We start from the raw sequence: 17,320 nt of genomic DNA on the forward strand, positions 1-17,320 counted from the left end.
AAAAAGAAAGGGAAAATGCACTACAGGACCAATCACTGGCAAAGACATTCTAGACTGAACTTTAAACATTACCCTTCCACTCAGGTAAAATTTTATAATTTGTAACCTAAAAAATTACTACCAACACTTGATGGAAATGGAAAAAAAATGTGCTCACCTTAAAACTTTTTTGTAATTACATGGTTACTTAACTTGAAAGAGCAACTGCTTCATAGAAAAGATGAACTTTGTATTCTTCTTCCCATACTCATTATGCTAAATTATTATTGCTCAAGTAAACATGTTTCAGTTCATCTCCTTTACCACTCACTGCATTACCAGGAGTGATATACTGTAATATTAATTATGACACCACAATTAACTTTTTGAAAGACCATGTCATAATAGATCATCCTTCATTTTAAAAAGCTGTATTAGTGCCCTGGCTGGTGCGCCTCAGGGGATGGAGTGCAGGCCTGTGAACCGAAGGGTTGCCAGTTCAATTCCCAGTCAGAGCACATGCCTGGGTTAAGGGCCAGGTCCCCAGTGGGGGGGGGGGGTGCTCGAGAGGCAACCACTCACACTGATGTTTCTCTCCCTCTCTTCCTCCTTCCCTCCTCCTCTCTCTAAAAACAAGTAAATGAAATCTTAAAAAAAAAAAAAAAAAAAACAAGCTATACTAGTTAACTCAAAAATTGCCTTGGCTGGTGTGGCTCAATGGATTGAGCACCAGCCTGCAAACCAAAGGGTTGCAGGTTCAATTCCCAGTCAGGGCACATGCCTGGGTTGCAGGCCAGGTGCCCTGTAGGGGCACAAGAGAGGGAACCACACATCACTGTTTCTCTCCCTCTCTTTCTCATTCTTTTCCCCTCTGTCTATGAATAAATAAAATCTTTAAAAATATAAAAAATAAACCTATCTTCCCATGTTGACTGGCTCTTTTGAATTGTAAGTAAAAAACTTCTATGAACTTTCCCAACATATTTTTCCTTATGAAAGTACTTATTGGCAGCATATTTTAAAATATTTTTCCTGATTATAAAAACCTGTCTTTTGGTAGAGGAATAATAATATTTAATATCACTTACTTATACAGTGTTTCCTCTGCAATTTCCAAGGATGTGTTTCTGAAAACTCTGGTGTTAGAATTCTGCTCAAAACCTCAACAACTTCCCATTTCATGCAGAGGGGAAGTCCTTAGAATGAATGGATGGTAAGACACTTCCAAAGACACACAAACACACGCACACACTTGACTACAAATCACAATGTCCTTGCTGTTGATGCTGCACATTTCTACCTCAGGGCCTTAGTACTAGCTGGCATACTCTTCTTCCCTGGCTGACAATATTGCTCCCTCCCTCATCTCTTCAGATTGTTGTACAGACGCAATTTCTCAATAAGATCTTCCCTAACCACCTGTTAAAAATTGCAAACCCCTAACCGTTTTTTCCCTCACTGTTCTATTACCAACTAACACATTATTTACTTATATTGTTTATGGTCTATATATAATACCAAGTAAAATGTAAGCTGCATGAGGCCAGGTATTTTTGCCTCTTCTGTTCTCTCCTGTGAGCTCACTGTTTTATCTATCCCCAATCTTCCACAGTAAGCCCTTAATAAAAATGAGCTTTATGAATGAATTTATTTAAGACTTTAGGAAAAAAGCAAGACTAGTAAACCAAAGTCATGAAAGGTCTTACAAATATCTCTTTGAAAACCACTAAAATAAATCAGTGAAGATAACGTGACAGTTCAAAAGAAAATCAATGACCTAACCTAAGTAACTGATCCTATACAATTAACATTCACTTGCCATTATCTGAAAATCACACTACATTGTACATCTGAAACTAATATTGTATGTCAAGCTATAATTGAAAAAAAATCAATGACCTAAGTAACTGCTATTGTACAATTAATACCTATTTGCCATCACTTATTATAACTTTCCAGAATTTTCCTAAAAAGGATTTTCAACAAGATTCTTGAAAATTAACTTTACCTTGTTCTAATATCACACTAAAATGCAAAACATCTTTTTAAATCTTAATAGCTAATCCTGCAACTCAAATTGTTGTGATTTATAATTTAAGCACACTCACTCAAAATGCTCTAGGCTAACTAAAAAGATTTATAGAAGTAAATCTGTGTTACTAGAATTTCATAAAAAAGGAATCTGTACTTAGATGGAACTGTTGGAAAGGTAAGGGATTACTGTTTAAGCACTACTTCATATAGTTTAATACTTATTATTTTATTCCACCCTCACAATTTTATGACATAATCAGGTTAAAGAATGGAATAGCCATTCCCTACAAAAAAAAGCAAAATAACTTCCCACAGCCCCTTGGCTACACAACCTTAGATCCTAGAGTATGAATGATGCTTTAAACAAGGTTGAGTATCTCTGTGGACAAACTGCAGAGACAACTTTTGCTGCTATATTACAAGGGAATAAATCATATTCTGAAAGCGAAAATGCACATTCTCCCTCATGGAAGAGTAAGTGTAATGTCCAGAAAGGATGTACAAGGATTGATCTTGGCCCAAGTCACATGTTCTTATAGTCTGACTAGGAGTTGCCTAGTGAGGTGATGGAAACAGGCTCAAATTTGGGGTGCCCTAAGTAAGGCCAAGTATCATACTTACCTGCTGCAGTGTGAAGTACTGGAAAGAGCATGGGCTTTGGAGTCTGACAGACTTTGGTTCAAATCCCAGCTCTGCTACATACTGGCTGTGTTACTTTGGGTAAATTATTTAATCTCTCTGAGCCTCACTTTCCTCACCTGCAAAATGGAAATAACACCATTATCAAGGTAGTTACCCTGAAGGGCTATTGTGAGGACTAAGTGAGAAACCATGTATAAAACTGTCTGCAAGTGTCTACTATATTAACTACTAACTTGCTTTCATAAGTGACACCAACTGGCTCTCCCTATATTATCTGAAGTGTGACTAAATTGGAAATTTTCTGAATAATGCTACTAAAGTACCTGTCTCATTACCCAGAAGCCACCTCCGGAATCTTCAACACTTAGCACCATATTATATGTATCTGGTTATTAACCAATAGAAGCTGGAGTGTCCAAACAGCCACTTTTCTACATAAACAATTCTAAATATTCCTGCCAGAACTTTGCCTGATCTGAAATTATATAAAGAGTTTCTGATGATAAAGATTTCAAATCCTATTACAGTCATGCACTGTAATGCTCATACTGTTTCACTCAACAACCGGCCACATACACTATGGTAATCCCTTAAGATTATAATGGAGCTGGAAAATTCCTATTGCCTAATGCCATCACAGCAATGACAACATGGTAGTGCACACATGTGTGGTAATGCTGGTGTACAGCGCTTATAAAATCTACTGTTGTGTATATTCATTTACCACTCACTCACTGATTCGCCCAGAGAAACTTCCAGTCCTGTAAGCTCCAGTCATGGTGTCTTTTAAAAGTGTACCATTTTTTATTGTTTATACTGTATTTTTACTGTAGCTTTTTTATGTTTAAACATACAAATACTTACCACTGTGTTATAATTGCCTACAGTGTTTGGTATCAGTAACATGCTATACAGCTATATAGCTGAGTGTGTAGTAGGCTATACCATGTGGTTTGGTAAATGTACTTTATGATGTTCACAAAATGACAAAATTGCCTAACAATACATTTTTTTAACTGATTAATTTTTAGAGAGAGAGAGGGGAAAGAAGTGGGGGAGAGAGTCCACATAATGATGCATTCTTTGGTTGATTTTTGTATGGGTCCTGATCAGGAATTGAACGCATAACCTTAGCGTACAATACTCTAACCAACTGAGCTACCCGGCCAGGGCACTAACAATGCATTTCTCAGAATGTATCCAAATTGTTAAGTGGTACATGACCATACAATGAAAATCCTTATAAAAAGAAGTTATCCTAAGCCCTAGTAATTAGACTAAACAACTAAACATACAAATACATTACGATAAGTAAATATCTTTAGAAAAATCACTTCATTATAAACTTTTTTGTAACCTAGTAAATAGCCCAAACCAATACTTATTTTCCTGACTATATCACTAAATATATATTTTTAAACTTCTGCACAGCACATATTCATGTCTATGACCACAAAAAGTAAATTTATTTAACATAGCAGCCTATAGGTATTTTATTTGATAAAGTTGTATTTGATAACATTATAATGTAAATTATAACATTTATATTTAGGAGTGTTTTTTTCATTCCAAACCTATTTAATCCTCCAAAGAAATAATTCACCTTTATGCTTTGTGATTACAAGTGGATACACGTTCATTGTTAAAATTTAAACATTACATAAATATTAAAAGTAGAAAATAAAATTCCCCTAATCATAATCTCTCATCCCTTGATAACCACCAATAATAATTGGGTATACATGCCTATAGATTTTATTTTCTAATGCATACAATTTAGGCAAGTTTTCACAAGAATTATGGTTTTGGGGGAAGTGAAATGGGAAGCAGAAATAAGGAAAATTCTTTTGTAAATATGCTTGCTAATGATAAAAATATACTTAAATGCTTAAAGCAGAATATAAAACTGCTTATATCATATAAATCCATATTTTGTCCATATACAAATATCAAAAAAATGACAATAGCCATCAGGAAATGAAAACAAAGACACAATTAGATACCACATCTCACACACACACACACACTAGGATGACCATAATAAAAAAGACAAGTAATAACAAGTGTTGGTGAAAATGTGGAGAAATCAGAACCTCATACAATGCTGGTAGGAATGCAAAATGGTGCAGTCTTTTGAAAAACAGTTTGACAATTCCTCAAAATGTTAAACACAGAGTTACTATATGACCCAGTAATTCTACTCCTACATACACTCAAGAGAAAAGAAGACACACATTCACACAAAAATGTGTACATTAATGGTAAAAGTGGCATTATTCATACTAGGCAAAAAGTGAAAACAACCCAAATATCCCTGAACTGATGAGTGGATAAATAAAATGTGGTATTACCCATTAAATGGAGTTTTCTTTCATAATAAAAAATAAAGTAATGCTACAACATGGATGACTTTTGAAAACATTATGCTAAATGAAGAAACCACAGTAACAAAAGACCACATATTATATGATTTCACTTATATGAAATGTCTAGAAGACACAACTCTAGAGAGACAGAAAGTGGATTAATAGTTGCCTAGGGCTTGGAAGTTTGGAGAAAATGAGGAGTGACTTAATGGTGATGGAGTTTCTTCATGGAATGATAAAGATGTTCTAAAATTGATTGTGGTGATGGTTGCACAACTCGGTAAATAAACTAAAACCACTTAACTGTATACATTGGGTGAATTGTATGGTATATGAATTATATTTCAGTAAAACTGTTAGAAAATAGTATCTATTATCTCTAGATGGTAAATACTAGTAATCTTATTGTATTATTTATATCCTTTTGTAATTTCCAAATTTTTGGCAATGACTAGGTATTTTTTGTACTCTCACTTGAGTATATATTTATTCTAGAGAGAGAGCCAAGAGGGTGAGTAGGAGAGAGTCAGACAGAGACTGATTGAGAGAAACATCAACTGGTTGCCTCCCATACACACCAGGATTGGAGATTGAACCCACAACCTAGGTATGTGCCATGACTGGGGATTGAATCAGCAACCTTTTGGTTTATGGGATGATACTCCAACCAACTGAATCAACCAGCCAGGGTTAGGTATTATCTTTAAGTCAACAGAAAAATTAATTATTTTTCAAAGTGGTGCTCATGAGAACTAGAGTAATACTATATTAGGGATACAGATGGAGTTGCCACTTGTATTCACTTAATTATTCGTTCATTAAACACCTCCTATGCACTCCAGGGATTGTCCTAGCATGAGAAAACATCCAACTCCAAATCAACAAATTATATCAACTTAACAAAAATAAGACTCCTCTGTTAACTTCAAAAGATAAATTATACATCATACCACCAATGAATTTGCTGTCTTAATTTTGCACCAAAGGTTATACTCAATTACATCAAGTCTCAGAAAATTCTTTCTTAAAATAATTGTTTTCAAATTTTAAAACTCATTTTAATATTAAAAGTAAATCACTGCAACACTTCATAGTTTAATAGCAGAAAAAGTATAAAAAATCAAATTAGTAACAAGGGGTAATAACTCAAAAACACCGAAAATCATTTCTTTAAGATATTTTGGCTGTCAGGTCAATCATTAAAACAATCTTTATGTAAGCTGTTAGCAAGGAAAAAATTAATACAAAGTCAAAAGAATTCCTTAGAAATAGTTTGTTTTGAAGTTGAAAAGAACATATGGAAAAGGAGGAATAAGAGGCATATGCTCAAGCAATAGGTTATTTCAATGACATTTAGGAAAAACTTATCATCTAAAAATTAAATACCCAATCAGACTCTCCAAGGATAATAACATCAGAAGGTCTCAAAGAAGTGGCTTCATCAAATTTTTTTATTATAAAAGCAAAACAGGCATCTAAATTTTGAAAAATTTCTCTGACTATATCAACATGCAGCCAGGGTTAATGATTACTGCATGAAGGAATATTCCTCAAAAGGAAACAACAGTGAAAAATCTGGTCTATCATTTGAAAATTAGAGACAATGAAGCAAATATATTAGAAAAAACTTGAGAGCAAGTAGACTATATATACTAATAATGCTCCAAAAGTATGGTGGAGAGATGTGAACTTGAACTAGGGAAGCAGAAGGCAAAATGGAAAGAGTCTAGAATCAAGAGCCAATCCATAAAGCAGAATCTATAGGACCTAATGACCAAATGGTTGTGGAGAATGAAGGGAAAAAAAGCAAAAAAGTTTCTAACATCTCCAGTTTGAAAAACCAGATGGCTACTAATGCCATTAACCAATGAATGGAAGACAAAAAGAGAAGCAGCTGTTTTGAAAGTTACTAGAGAAAAGGTTCAAGGAGTTTAAATGTTAATTGTAACGTTCTACTGCTTAAGTTGGATACTCAATACACAGGTGTTCACTTTATTATCTTTTAAAAATAACAATCAAATAACAATATACAAAACTCACTTAGAAACAAGGGGGTCAAAACTCAAAAACACACCAGGAATCACTGCTTTTATACACTTTTGTATTTAAGATATTGGTAATAATGAAAAAAAAGAAAAAGAAGGTGGAGATAAGGAATTTGGTTTTGAACCTAGAGTATTTGCAGAATTAAAGAACTGTATCACTCAGAGATAGAAGGGAAAAAGATCTGGAAATGGTTGCCATACAAGGATAATGCCATGGAAACCATGGATGTAGATAAGAACTCTCCAGGAGAAGTTGTGGAAGACCATTTGGGTTATAGCAATGGCAAAGAGCCAACTAAAAGGAGAGAATCAGCTAAGACTGAGAATAATCAAAAGGACAGAAGCTTAACTAATTCCTTTTCCCTCTCCAAAGGCATACTGAAGGAAATCAATTTTAAAAAGCTGCCATTTATTTTCTTACTGTATTTTAGTGGCAGGTCCAGAATTTCCAGAGAGCTGGAGTTAGAAGAGTGACCTGTTTAAAGGAGGGCTTGAAGATGCTTTTGCATAGTACTATATAAGGTAAGAAAATACCAACTGTCCATATCAAAATCAAGGGAAAGAGGTTCCAGGGAAATACTTCTCCCCTTTGGGTCCACTACTGCTATACTGTAACCATTACCTCCAACGTGTTACCAAATCTTTCAATACTCATCTCATTCTTTTTAAATTTTAATTAATAAGCTTTACTTTTAGAGCACTTTTAGGTTCTCAGTAAAATTGAGCAGAGAGTACAGAGAGTTTCTAAATATACCCTGTCCCCATACAAGTACAACCTCTTCCACTCTCAGCATCCTCTTATCTTTCATCCTCTTAACAAATGTATTAGGTGGATGGGGAAACAAGGTCTAGACTGGAATTGCAACTTTGCTCAGTCAGGATCACAAATCACCTGTATTCCCTGAGTTCTCATGGGTCTCCCTCTTTACTAGATTTTTCTCATTACTCGTGTACATGTACTGCATATTTATGTGTTTCTCTTTCACAGTACTGTTAGCTCTTCAATAATAGGATTGTGTCATTCATCCCTATAGCTAAGAAAAGGGAAATATTTTGTTGAATTAAGCATATGAAAAAACTAGGTGAGAAGAGCATCAAGAAAGCCAACAGGGGAAAGAGTTCCAAGAAATACATGGGTAGTAGTATCAAATGCTAGAGAGCCCTCAGTATATCTTAAGTCATCACTGACATTGAACTGATATTCCTTATTCATTAACTGAACGCCTATTATATACAAGACAATGTGTTAAGAACAACAAACACGAAAATATAAAATCTGGTACACGCCAAAAGGTTTTCGGGGAAGCAGACATATCTAAGTTCTTCATCAGGATAGCAAATCAAAGAGTCAGGCATGCAATTGCCTACATATGTAATTTGGTTCGCAAATCTGAAGTCAATTTTAAAGGGTCACAGCGCATCTTTAATAAAAGTTAAGGGGGCACATGAGATGGAAAAGGGCCAGAGCACCTCAGTGTCAGTGACGACAGCAGGTAGCCAGGAAAGCGGGCTCGTCGTTCTGGAGTCTGTAGCCCCCTAAGCAGGGCCGGCGCTGTCGCCAGCTGCCAGTCCATAGTCTGGGGCGGGAAAAAGTAGATACTTACAGCAAAAGGCACAGCTACGGCCGTGGCCCAAAGGGGCCAGGGATTCCTTTGCGAGGTCCCACGCCGTGGGAGGAATCAGAGGAAAGCGGGGATCAGACAGACAGGTGCGACGCCACAGACCGACTTTCCAAACTATATAAACGAGGGTCCCAGAGCCCAGCACAGCAACGCCAACTCCCACCAGCTGGAAGACCGACGACTGCCACCGAACCTTCCGCCCAATGAGGAAACGTCACCACTCCGCGTAGTTCAGCCTTTCTTAAAGAGGATGCACTTCCGCTTCCGGGGCACCCACAGCATTCTTTCTTATGAGGTGTTTCTTTGCTCCCAGTGGCTTTTGATATTAATTTTCTGTCGTTCAGCAGTGCGGCAGCGAAGTTGTTAAGATAACACGACCTCAGGAAAGGACTATGGCCTCGAGGAGCCGCCTTAAGAAAGTGACTAAGCTGAGCGCTGCTAACTGAGGGAAATGATGCGAGCTAGGGTGCGTTCAAGTGGAGGCATTGCCCTTTGCGCTCAAGAGAACTCCAAGAAGGGGCGGGGCCTAGGTCGTTCGCTGCCTAGGAAGGCGGGTTCCACTCTGGGTCCGGTGAGGTGTCGCTACCCGTCTCTGTATGCGCATGCGCAATGCGTACTTCCCAGGACTGCTTTGTGCTACAACATGGAATTCCGCTCCGCGCAACAAGCGGTACTGCAGCTGCTTCATACCGTGACTCCAGCAGACCTCCCAGCGCTGCTCGAATGGATGCGAACGACCCGTAAGCCACCAGAGCCAGAGGCAGGCGGTGGGCAAAGATATGGGCACTGTGGAGGCTTAGGGTGAGGTCATTTGCCTTCCATGAGTTCTCTACTCTGCTACCGGGCAGGTCGAAGGGGGCACATCTCATCCTTAGGCAGGTTCACAGTCCAGGTTGGGATTGGGTGCGTGAATATTAAGTGCACGCTGTGAGTTTGTGATTGCGCTGCAGACATCAGACAAGCCGCTAGAGGCTCCTTGTGCCTAACCTTTTAATGAACGGAGCGGCCGGAGGTGGGGGCTGGGGGCGGGAATTACCCTCCCTCTCCGCGTTACTCATGCAATCTTGTGACGGACAGTAGGGAACTACCTGAAAAAGCACTTTGCAAGAGAAGTTTTAAGCTATAGAACTGGAAGCTTTCACCTGCAGGCAGAAGAATCACCTGTAGTAGGTGAATTTATTTTCTCAATTGTAATGTAGATTTAATTTAATAAAAGTTTTTATGGGGTCGGGGTAGAACGGGACAAGACTTTGATTCTGAACTGTTAACGAAATTAGTAACAGTAATGTTAAAAAAGCACAAGTTTAGAGTCCAGGAAATGTGATAATTAGGTCCAGTTATTGAACAATAGGATAGATCTACTAAGGCAAAGTGAAGCCTGGTGAAAGCACAAGAAAATAGGATATACAGTAGCTTGTTTGAAAAATGTCAAACCATACTACACCTCTAAACCTTTAAGTGTTGATTCCCGTCTATTTTCATCCAGACTCATGACTTGAAATATACCTGCTTGCTAATGATTCCCAGTTTTAGACTTCCAACCTTGACTTCTTTGTGGAATTCTCAGTGTGATTTAGAGTCAGTCAGTAGGTTTGGGTATTATTCTTATTATTACACATTTTGGGGGATCCTTTAGATAAGACATCAAATGAAAACTAACTTGGACATGGAATAGTAAGTTTTTAGCCTGTGCAGGAGAGAAAACCAGAAACTTAACTTCACATTTATACACACTACAAGATTCAAGATAGGAATTTCCCAAACATGCTTAACCTTAATTTAAACCCTTTATTGCCACTTCTACATTCCTAAACACAAGATCTTTCATTTCAAAAGCCCTGAATGCCTACAAAAACACCACCTACATTGAAAAAATCCTAGCGATCAAAATTTTAGTTCTTTGGAGCTATTTATAATCTAAATCTCCAGTTTTAGAGGCATCAAATGACACTCCATTTTTCAAGATCAGGAAAATTTCAAAGCGTGTTTGGAAGATAATTTTGTAAGCAAGAAGACCCAATTTAACTGGCTAAAGAATACATTTTTTACTTTTTTAAGAAAGATTTTATTTGTTTATTTTTAAAGAGAGGGGAAGGGAGGGAGAAAGAGGGGGAGAGAAACATTGACTTGAGAAAGAAACGTCCATGTGAGACCATGTGAGAAATATCAATCAGTTGCCTCTTGTATGTGTCCCTTGACTGGACCAAATCTGAAACCAAAGCATGTGACCTGATGGGAATTGAACCAATGACCCTTTGGTTCTCAGGCTGGTGCTCAATCCCCTGAGCCACACCAGCTAGGGCTTGTTATTGCAGTATTATTGACTATATTCCCTATGCTGTACTTTTCATCCCCATGATTCTTCTACAAATACCAATTTGTTCTTATTAATCCCTTCACCATTTCACCTATATGCCTACCCCCCTCCCATCTGGCAACTATCAAAATATTCTCTGTATTTATGAGTCTGTCTCTGTGCTGCTTGTTCATTTATTTTGTTTTTTTAAATTCCATGTATAAATGAAATCATATGGCATTTGTCTTTCTCTGGTTTATTTGACTCAGCAAAATACCTTCTAGATCCATCCATGTTGTTGCAGAGGGCATGATATTCTTTTTCATAGCTGAGTCATAGTCCATTTTATGTGTGTACCACATCTCCTTTATTCGTTCATCTACCGATGGACACTTAGGTTGCTTCTATATGTTGGCTGTTGTGAATAATGCTGCAGTGAACGTACAATACAGATATATACATATGTCTTTTCAGTTTTGTGTTTTGGGTTTCTTTGGATAAGTACCCAGGATTGGAATTCCTGGGTCCTTCTTTGCCTCTTGTTATAGCCTCTTTTTAAATATCTATTTTGTCTGGTATAAGTATTGTTACCACAGCTTTTTATTTGTCTATTTTTATGAAATATCATTTCCATCTTTTACTTTCAGGCTCTTTCTATATGAAGTTTCTTGTAGACAGAATATATAAGGGTCTTGTTTTGTTATCCCTTCAGCTTTAATGTCTTTTAATTGAGTATTTAACCCATTTACATTTAAAGCAATTGTTGGAGACTCCCAGCCAAGATGGAGGCGTAGGTGGAAACACTGTACCTCCTCACACAACCAAATTTAAGGACAACAAAGACTTGGAAACAAAAACACAACCAGAACAGACAGAAAATTGAACTGTACCGAAGTCTGACAGCAACAAACCATTCATCCAGACTGGTAAGAGGGGCAAAGTTGGTGGCCAGAGGAGAGGGGTCCCAGCAGGAAAAGGCAGTGGTTGGCAACCCGGGCGCGGGGAGGAAACAGTCAAACCCAGTGAGGCGCGCAAGGTGGTTGGCCAACCACAGACACACATTCGCGTGCAGATAAACCAGGGAAAAAACGGCAGTGAGACAGACCACGCAACCCAGGGCCCCAGCGACAGGAAATAAAGCCTAAAAGCACCGATTGGAAATGTTTGCGGGGGTTGAGGTGCCGGGAGAGGCTCCCGGCCTCACAGGAGAGTTCGTTGGAGAGACCCACAGGGTCCTAGAACATATACAAGCCCACCCACCCGGGAACCAGCACCAGAAGGGCCCAGTTTGCTTGTGGGAAGTGGCGGAATGCACCAAAATTCGAGAGAGAGAGAGCAGAGCAAGTGCCATTATTCTCTCTCTGACCACACCTCCACATACAGCATCAGAACCCGGCACCTGGGTTGCCCCGCCCTGGTGAACACCTAAGACTCTGCCCCACATACATAACAGGCACGACCTAACCAAAAATGGCTCAATCAGAAGAACAAATCAAAGCCCCAGAGCCAATACTTTTAAGCAACCAAGAGATAGCGAACCTATCAGATGCACAGTTCAAAACACTGGTGATCAGAATGCTCACAGAACTGGTTGATTTTGGTCACAAATTAGATGAAAAAATGAAGGCTACACTAAGTGAAATGAAGGAAAATGTGCAGGGAACCAGTAGTGATGGGAAGAAAACTGAGACTCAAATCAATGGAATGGACCAGAAGGAAGAAAGAAACAACAAAACAGAAAAGAATGAAGAAACAAGAATTCAAAAAAATGAGGACGGGCTTAGGAACCTCCAGGACATCTTTAACGTTCCAACATCTGAATTATAGGGGTACCAGAAGGGGAAAAGGAACAGCATGAGTGGAAAACTTATTTGAACAACTAATAAAGGAGAACTTCCCCAGTCTGGCAAAGGAAATAGACTTCCAGGAAGTTCAGGAAGCTCAGAGAGTCCCAAAGAAGGTGGAACACACCAAGGCACATCATAATTACATTAGCCAAGATTAAAATGAAGGAGAGAATCCTAGAGGCAGCAAGAGGTAAGGGGACAGTCACCTACAAAGGAGTTTCCATCAGACTGTCAGTGGATTTCTCAAAAGAGACCTTACAGGCAAGAAGGGGCTGGAAAGAGGTATTCCAAGTCATGAAATGCAAAGACCTATATTGAAGATTGCTCTATTCAGCAAAGCTTTCATTTAGAATGGAAGGGCAGATAAAGTGCTTCTCAGATAAGGTCAAGTTCAAGGAGTTCATCATCACCAAGCCCTTATTATATGAAATGTTAAAGGGACTTATCTAAGGAAAAGAAGATAAAAAATATGAAGAGTAAAAAGGCAGCAAACTCACATTTATTAACAACCACACCTAAAACAAAAGCAAGCAACTAGAACAGGAACAGAACCACAGAAATGGAGGTTACATGGAGGGTTAGCAACAGGGGAGTGGGAGGAGGAGAGTGGGGAGAAAGTATAGAGAGTAAGTAGCATAGACAGTGGGGAGAAAATAGGGAGAGGGCTAGAGTAGCGTGGGAAATGTAGAAGCTAAAGAACTTATGACACATGGACATTAACTAAAGGGGGGGGAATGGTGAGGGAGAGGTGTGCAGGGTGAAGGGGAATGAAGGGGGGAATGGGACAACTAATGGCATAATCAATAAAATATACTAAAGAAATAAAAGATAAAAAAGTAAAACTTAAAAATAAAACAAAGTAATTGTTGGTACATATGTAGTTATTGCCGTTTCATTATTCATATTTTTAATCTTTTTTGTCCTCCTTAAAGAAGTCTCTAACATTTCTTATAATACTGGTTTGGTGGTGATGAACTCCTTTAAGTTGTTTTGTTTTTTTGTTTTGGTTTTTTTTTTTGCCTGGGAAGGTCTTTATCTCTCTTTTTATTCTAAATTTTAGTTTTGCTGCATCGAGTAATCTTGGTCGTAGGTCTTTGCTTTTCATTACTTTGAATGTTTCATGTCATTCCTTCTGGCCTGCAAAGGTTTTATTGAGAAATCCACTAGCAGTCATATGGGAGTTCCCTTGTAGGTATCCCACTGCTTTTCTCTTGCTGCTTTTAAGATGCTCTCTTTATCTTTAACCTTTGCCATGTTAATTATGATGTGTCTTAGAGTGGCTTGGAGGTTCCCAGGCAAAGTCAAGCTGTGAATCTAGGCTGGCTGCTACTAGTGTTGGGTCTGGATCACTGAGCAAGAGATATGCGGCCTAGTAGCTTGCTAAGGCCAGCTGTTGATTGTTTGATACAATTTAGGAAGTTGTGAAGCATGAGCCAGAGCAGCCATTCAGGTGGAAAAGCAGCTTGGTGGGCCCCTGTTTTGGGGGGTACAGAGTCTCAAGGGATCTCCAAGGCAGGGCAGTGGTGTTAGCTAGGTTGATGGAGTCTCAGATATGGCACCGCCTACCAGCTCTGTGGCTATGTGGGGGAAAGTTTCAGCAAAGGAGGATAGCCTCTGCCCACCTTTCTGTCTGAGAGAAAGCTGTCACTCAGGTCCCATCTTAACGACAGACATTTCAGTTCCTCCCCATATGCCACTAGTGCCTTTCAAGCTGTTACCCTGGTGCTCGAGCTTAAAGGGAGTGAGTCTGAGTAAGTCTATGTCTGTGTTCTTTAAGGGGAACTACTTGGGACTCCGAAAGTTTCTTCCACTGACCCAATATCCGTTGGTTTTTGGAGCCAGAAATTATGGGGACTTATTTTCCTGGCCCTGGAACCCTGGGCCATGGGACCTGGTGTGTGGCTGGGACTCCTCACTCCCAAGATATTCTATTTTTACCCATTTTGTTATTCTTTATGAAGTTCCAGGTCTTCTGCTAGTTCCTTTATGTTTGTGAACAACTTACAGCCATTCTTTAAGGGTAGGTCTGCTGGCAACAAATTTTCTTAGGTTTCCTTTATCTGAGGATGTCTTTATTTCTTCTTCATTCATGAGTAATAATTTTATCAGATATAAAATTCACAGTTTGCTTTTTTTCTAGCACTTGAAAAAATTTTTAACTTCCTTCTGGCTCCCATAGTTTCAGATGAAAAATTCACTGTTGTGAATTGTATGCCTCTGTGGTAATGAATCAACTCTCTCTGGGTGCTTTAAGATTTGTTCTTTGTCTTTTGTTTTCAGAAGTTTGTGTTATGTCATTATGTGGATTTCTTTGGTTCTATCCCTATTTGGAGTTAGCTTGTCTTCTTAAATCTAGATTTATGTCTTTCACCAACTTGGGGGAGCTTTTAGTTATATTTACTCAAATATTTTCCTACCCCAGACTCTTTCTCCCACTTCTGGAACTCTTACACTAAAGTTAGGTCTTTTGTTATTATTGCACAGATCCCTGTGGCTCTGTTCAGTTATATATATTTTTTAAGTTTATTTTCTCACTTTTTTGAGATGAGGTAAATTTTGTTGATCTGTCCTCAGAGTTCACTAATTCTGCCCTCTGTCATCTCTACTACTGAGCCCATCCAGCAAATTTTTTAAATTTTTTGATTATTGTGTTTTTCAATTGTTATTTCCACTTTAATCTTTTTTTTTTTTTTTGGAACTTCTGTTTCTTTGCTGAGATTTTCTATCTTTTCACTTGTTACAAGAAAATTTATAATAGCTTATTGAAGCATGTTTATGATGGTTGCTTTATACTCCTTGTCTGATCATCTAAATTCTGATTCATTTAAATGTTAGCATCTGGGTTGCTAGATTGAAATTATGATTTTTTTTCTGTTCTTAGTCTGATAAATGGTTTTCAGTTATATCCTAGGTACTTTGGGTATTATGCTAAGACTCTTTATCTCATCAATTCTTCTATGTTAGTAGGCAGTTGCCCTGCTTAGATTCAGCCACTTGGTTCTGGCCTACTTTGTTGGGCTATAGCTCCAATAATTTATTTTTCAGTGCTCTTCCAGTGCTGTTCAGTTCTGCTTTGGTCTTTGACACTGCTGGGATTTCTGCTCAATCTAAGCTGGAGTCGCCTGCATAGGGAAAGACACTTTCCTAAATCGCTCATGTCACTGAGCTGCCTTCCACTGGTGGGGGGTATGAAAACAAGCAATACAGGGCCTGGTTTGGTCTCTGCCACTGGGCAGAAGGCTGGGAGCTGCCAAGCCTGGGTCTCTTTATGCCACTGGGAGGAGGGCCTGGAGACAGCTACCCTGATGCTGCCCAGAGTTGTGGCATGGGGCATAGGGCGCCTCAGTAGGTCTCATTCTTCTTTATTGGCCTTTGGTGAGAGGAAGCAGGCTTTTATTTGTTCTCATTTTGGCTTTGCCTGTTGGTGTTTCTGGGATGCAGGCCTCTCTGTCCAGGCTACATGGAAGATAAAAAGAAAACCCAGGGATCTCACCAAAATGATCTTCCTTAAGTCCTGAGGTCCCTAGAGAGTTCATATTCTTCTTTCTAGCTTTTAGACCCATTTATGATTGCCTGTTGAGTTATTTCCATGGTATTTAGTTGTATTTAGAGGGGAGGAGCAGGGGAAAGTGAAGGAATTTACTGTCACGTGTGGAACCAGAAGACACATCAAAATTTTTGAAAAATTTGAATAGGGTTTTCAGAGTAATATATGATATGTTTGAATACTAGGTAATGTGTACCCAATGTTGAATTATGCATTGTAAGTCATTAGATGTAAGGATATGGATAAACAAAGGCTAGAGGTTGAGGGTAAGGCTTCATGAAGATGAAGTAACTCAGACTGGCCCTTATTGCAGAAAGCAACAGCACACAGTTGAAAGGCACAGTGTGAACACGAATGAATATGGAAAACAACTGAGATTTGCCTGTCTTGAGGAAAAGCTGGGTTAGTGAGTAATGAGAACAGAAAATAGAACAGTTAGACTGGTGATATAGGAGGCCTTAAAGGCTGGAGTGATACTTGATACATTGAAAAATAGAAAGTCATCTAAAAATTGTGAGGAGGGAGTGACATGAAAGTGAGGTTTAAGCAAGATTAGTTTAAAATAGGTGTGTAAGGTATTGTATAGTGAGGAGAAACTGATGTTAAGGAGCTAGTTACGAGTTTGTAGTGGTATTTTGAGTGTGAGGTGATGACTTATGAGGTATTTGAAGTGGGAAAAAAGTAGGATTCAAAAGAAAAAGGGGGGAACTTAATACCTGACTAGATATAAAAAGTGGGGTTTGACTTCTAGACTCAGCCTTGGTTACTTCTCTTTCTCCAAATAGTTAATTAAATATAAGTAGAACATTTTTAAAGAATTAATATTACCCTTTAGAGAAGCTCTTCTTTCTCCACTCCCTTCCCACCTACATGTATAATTTGAGAAAAACTTTACTGTCCTTAGGCAACTGATTAACATCTTTCTTTAATCTTTTTCCAGCC

General features: G+C 38.5%; 2 protein-coding genes across 5 annotated transcripts in view; one reads left to right on the forward strand and one right to left on the reverse strand.

Moving 5' to 3' along the window:
* The window catches only part of SRP54 (signal recognition particle 54), a 45,490-nt gene extending 36,514 nt beyond the window's left edge, over positions 1-8,976 (reverse strand). The window contains exon 1 of one of the 2 annotated variants that reach the window (XM_037056462.1): positions 8,673-8,976. The gene's annotated coding sequence lies outside the window, so the exon portion shown is untranslated. Of the gene's footprint in view, positions 1-2,634; positions 2,744-8,672 lie in introns of those variants that run through there. The other variant, XM_037056463.1, reaches the window with a different exon arrangement.
* Positions 8,977-8,999: 23 nt separating this feature from the next.
* The window catches only part of LOC118993936 (uncharacterized), a 30,486-nt gene continuing 22,165 nt past the window's right edge, over positions 9,000-17,320 (forward strand). The window contains exons 1-2 of one of the 3 annotated variants that reach the window (XM_037056466.1): positions 9,340-9,428; positions 10,175-10,274. In XM_037056466.1, the coding sequence (XP_036912361.1) occupies positions 10,205-10,274 (70 nt within the window). In that variant the 5' untranslated portion in view covers positions 9,340-9,428; positions 10,175-10,204. Of the gene's footprint in view, positions 9,155-9,198; positions 9,429-10,174; positions 10,275-17,320 lie in introns of those variants that run through there. The other 2 variants (XM_037056467.1, XM_037056465.1) reach the window with 2 other exon arrangements.

This window comes from Sturnira hondurensis, unplaced genomic scaffold (assembly GCF_014824575.4).
Source record: "Sturnira hondurensis isolate 20B ecotype Veracruz unplaced genomic scaffold, ASM1482457v3 Scaffold0008948, whole genome shotgun sequence".
Lineage (NCBI taxonomy): Eukaryota > Metazoa > Chordata > Mammalia > Chiroptera > Phyllostomidae > Sturnira > Sturnira hondurensis.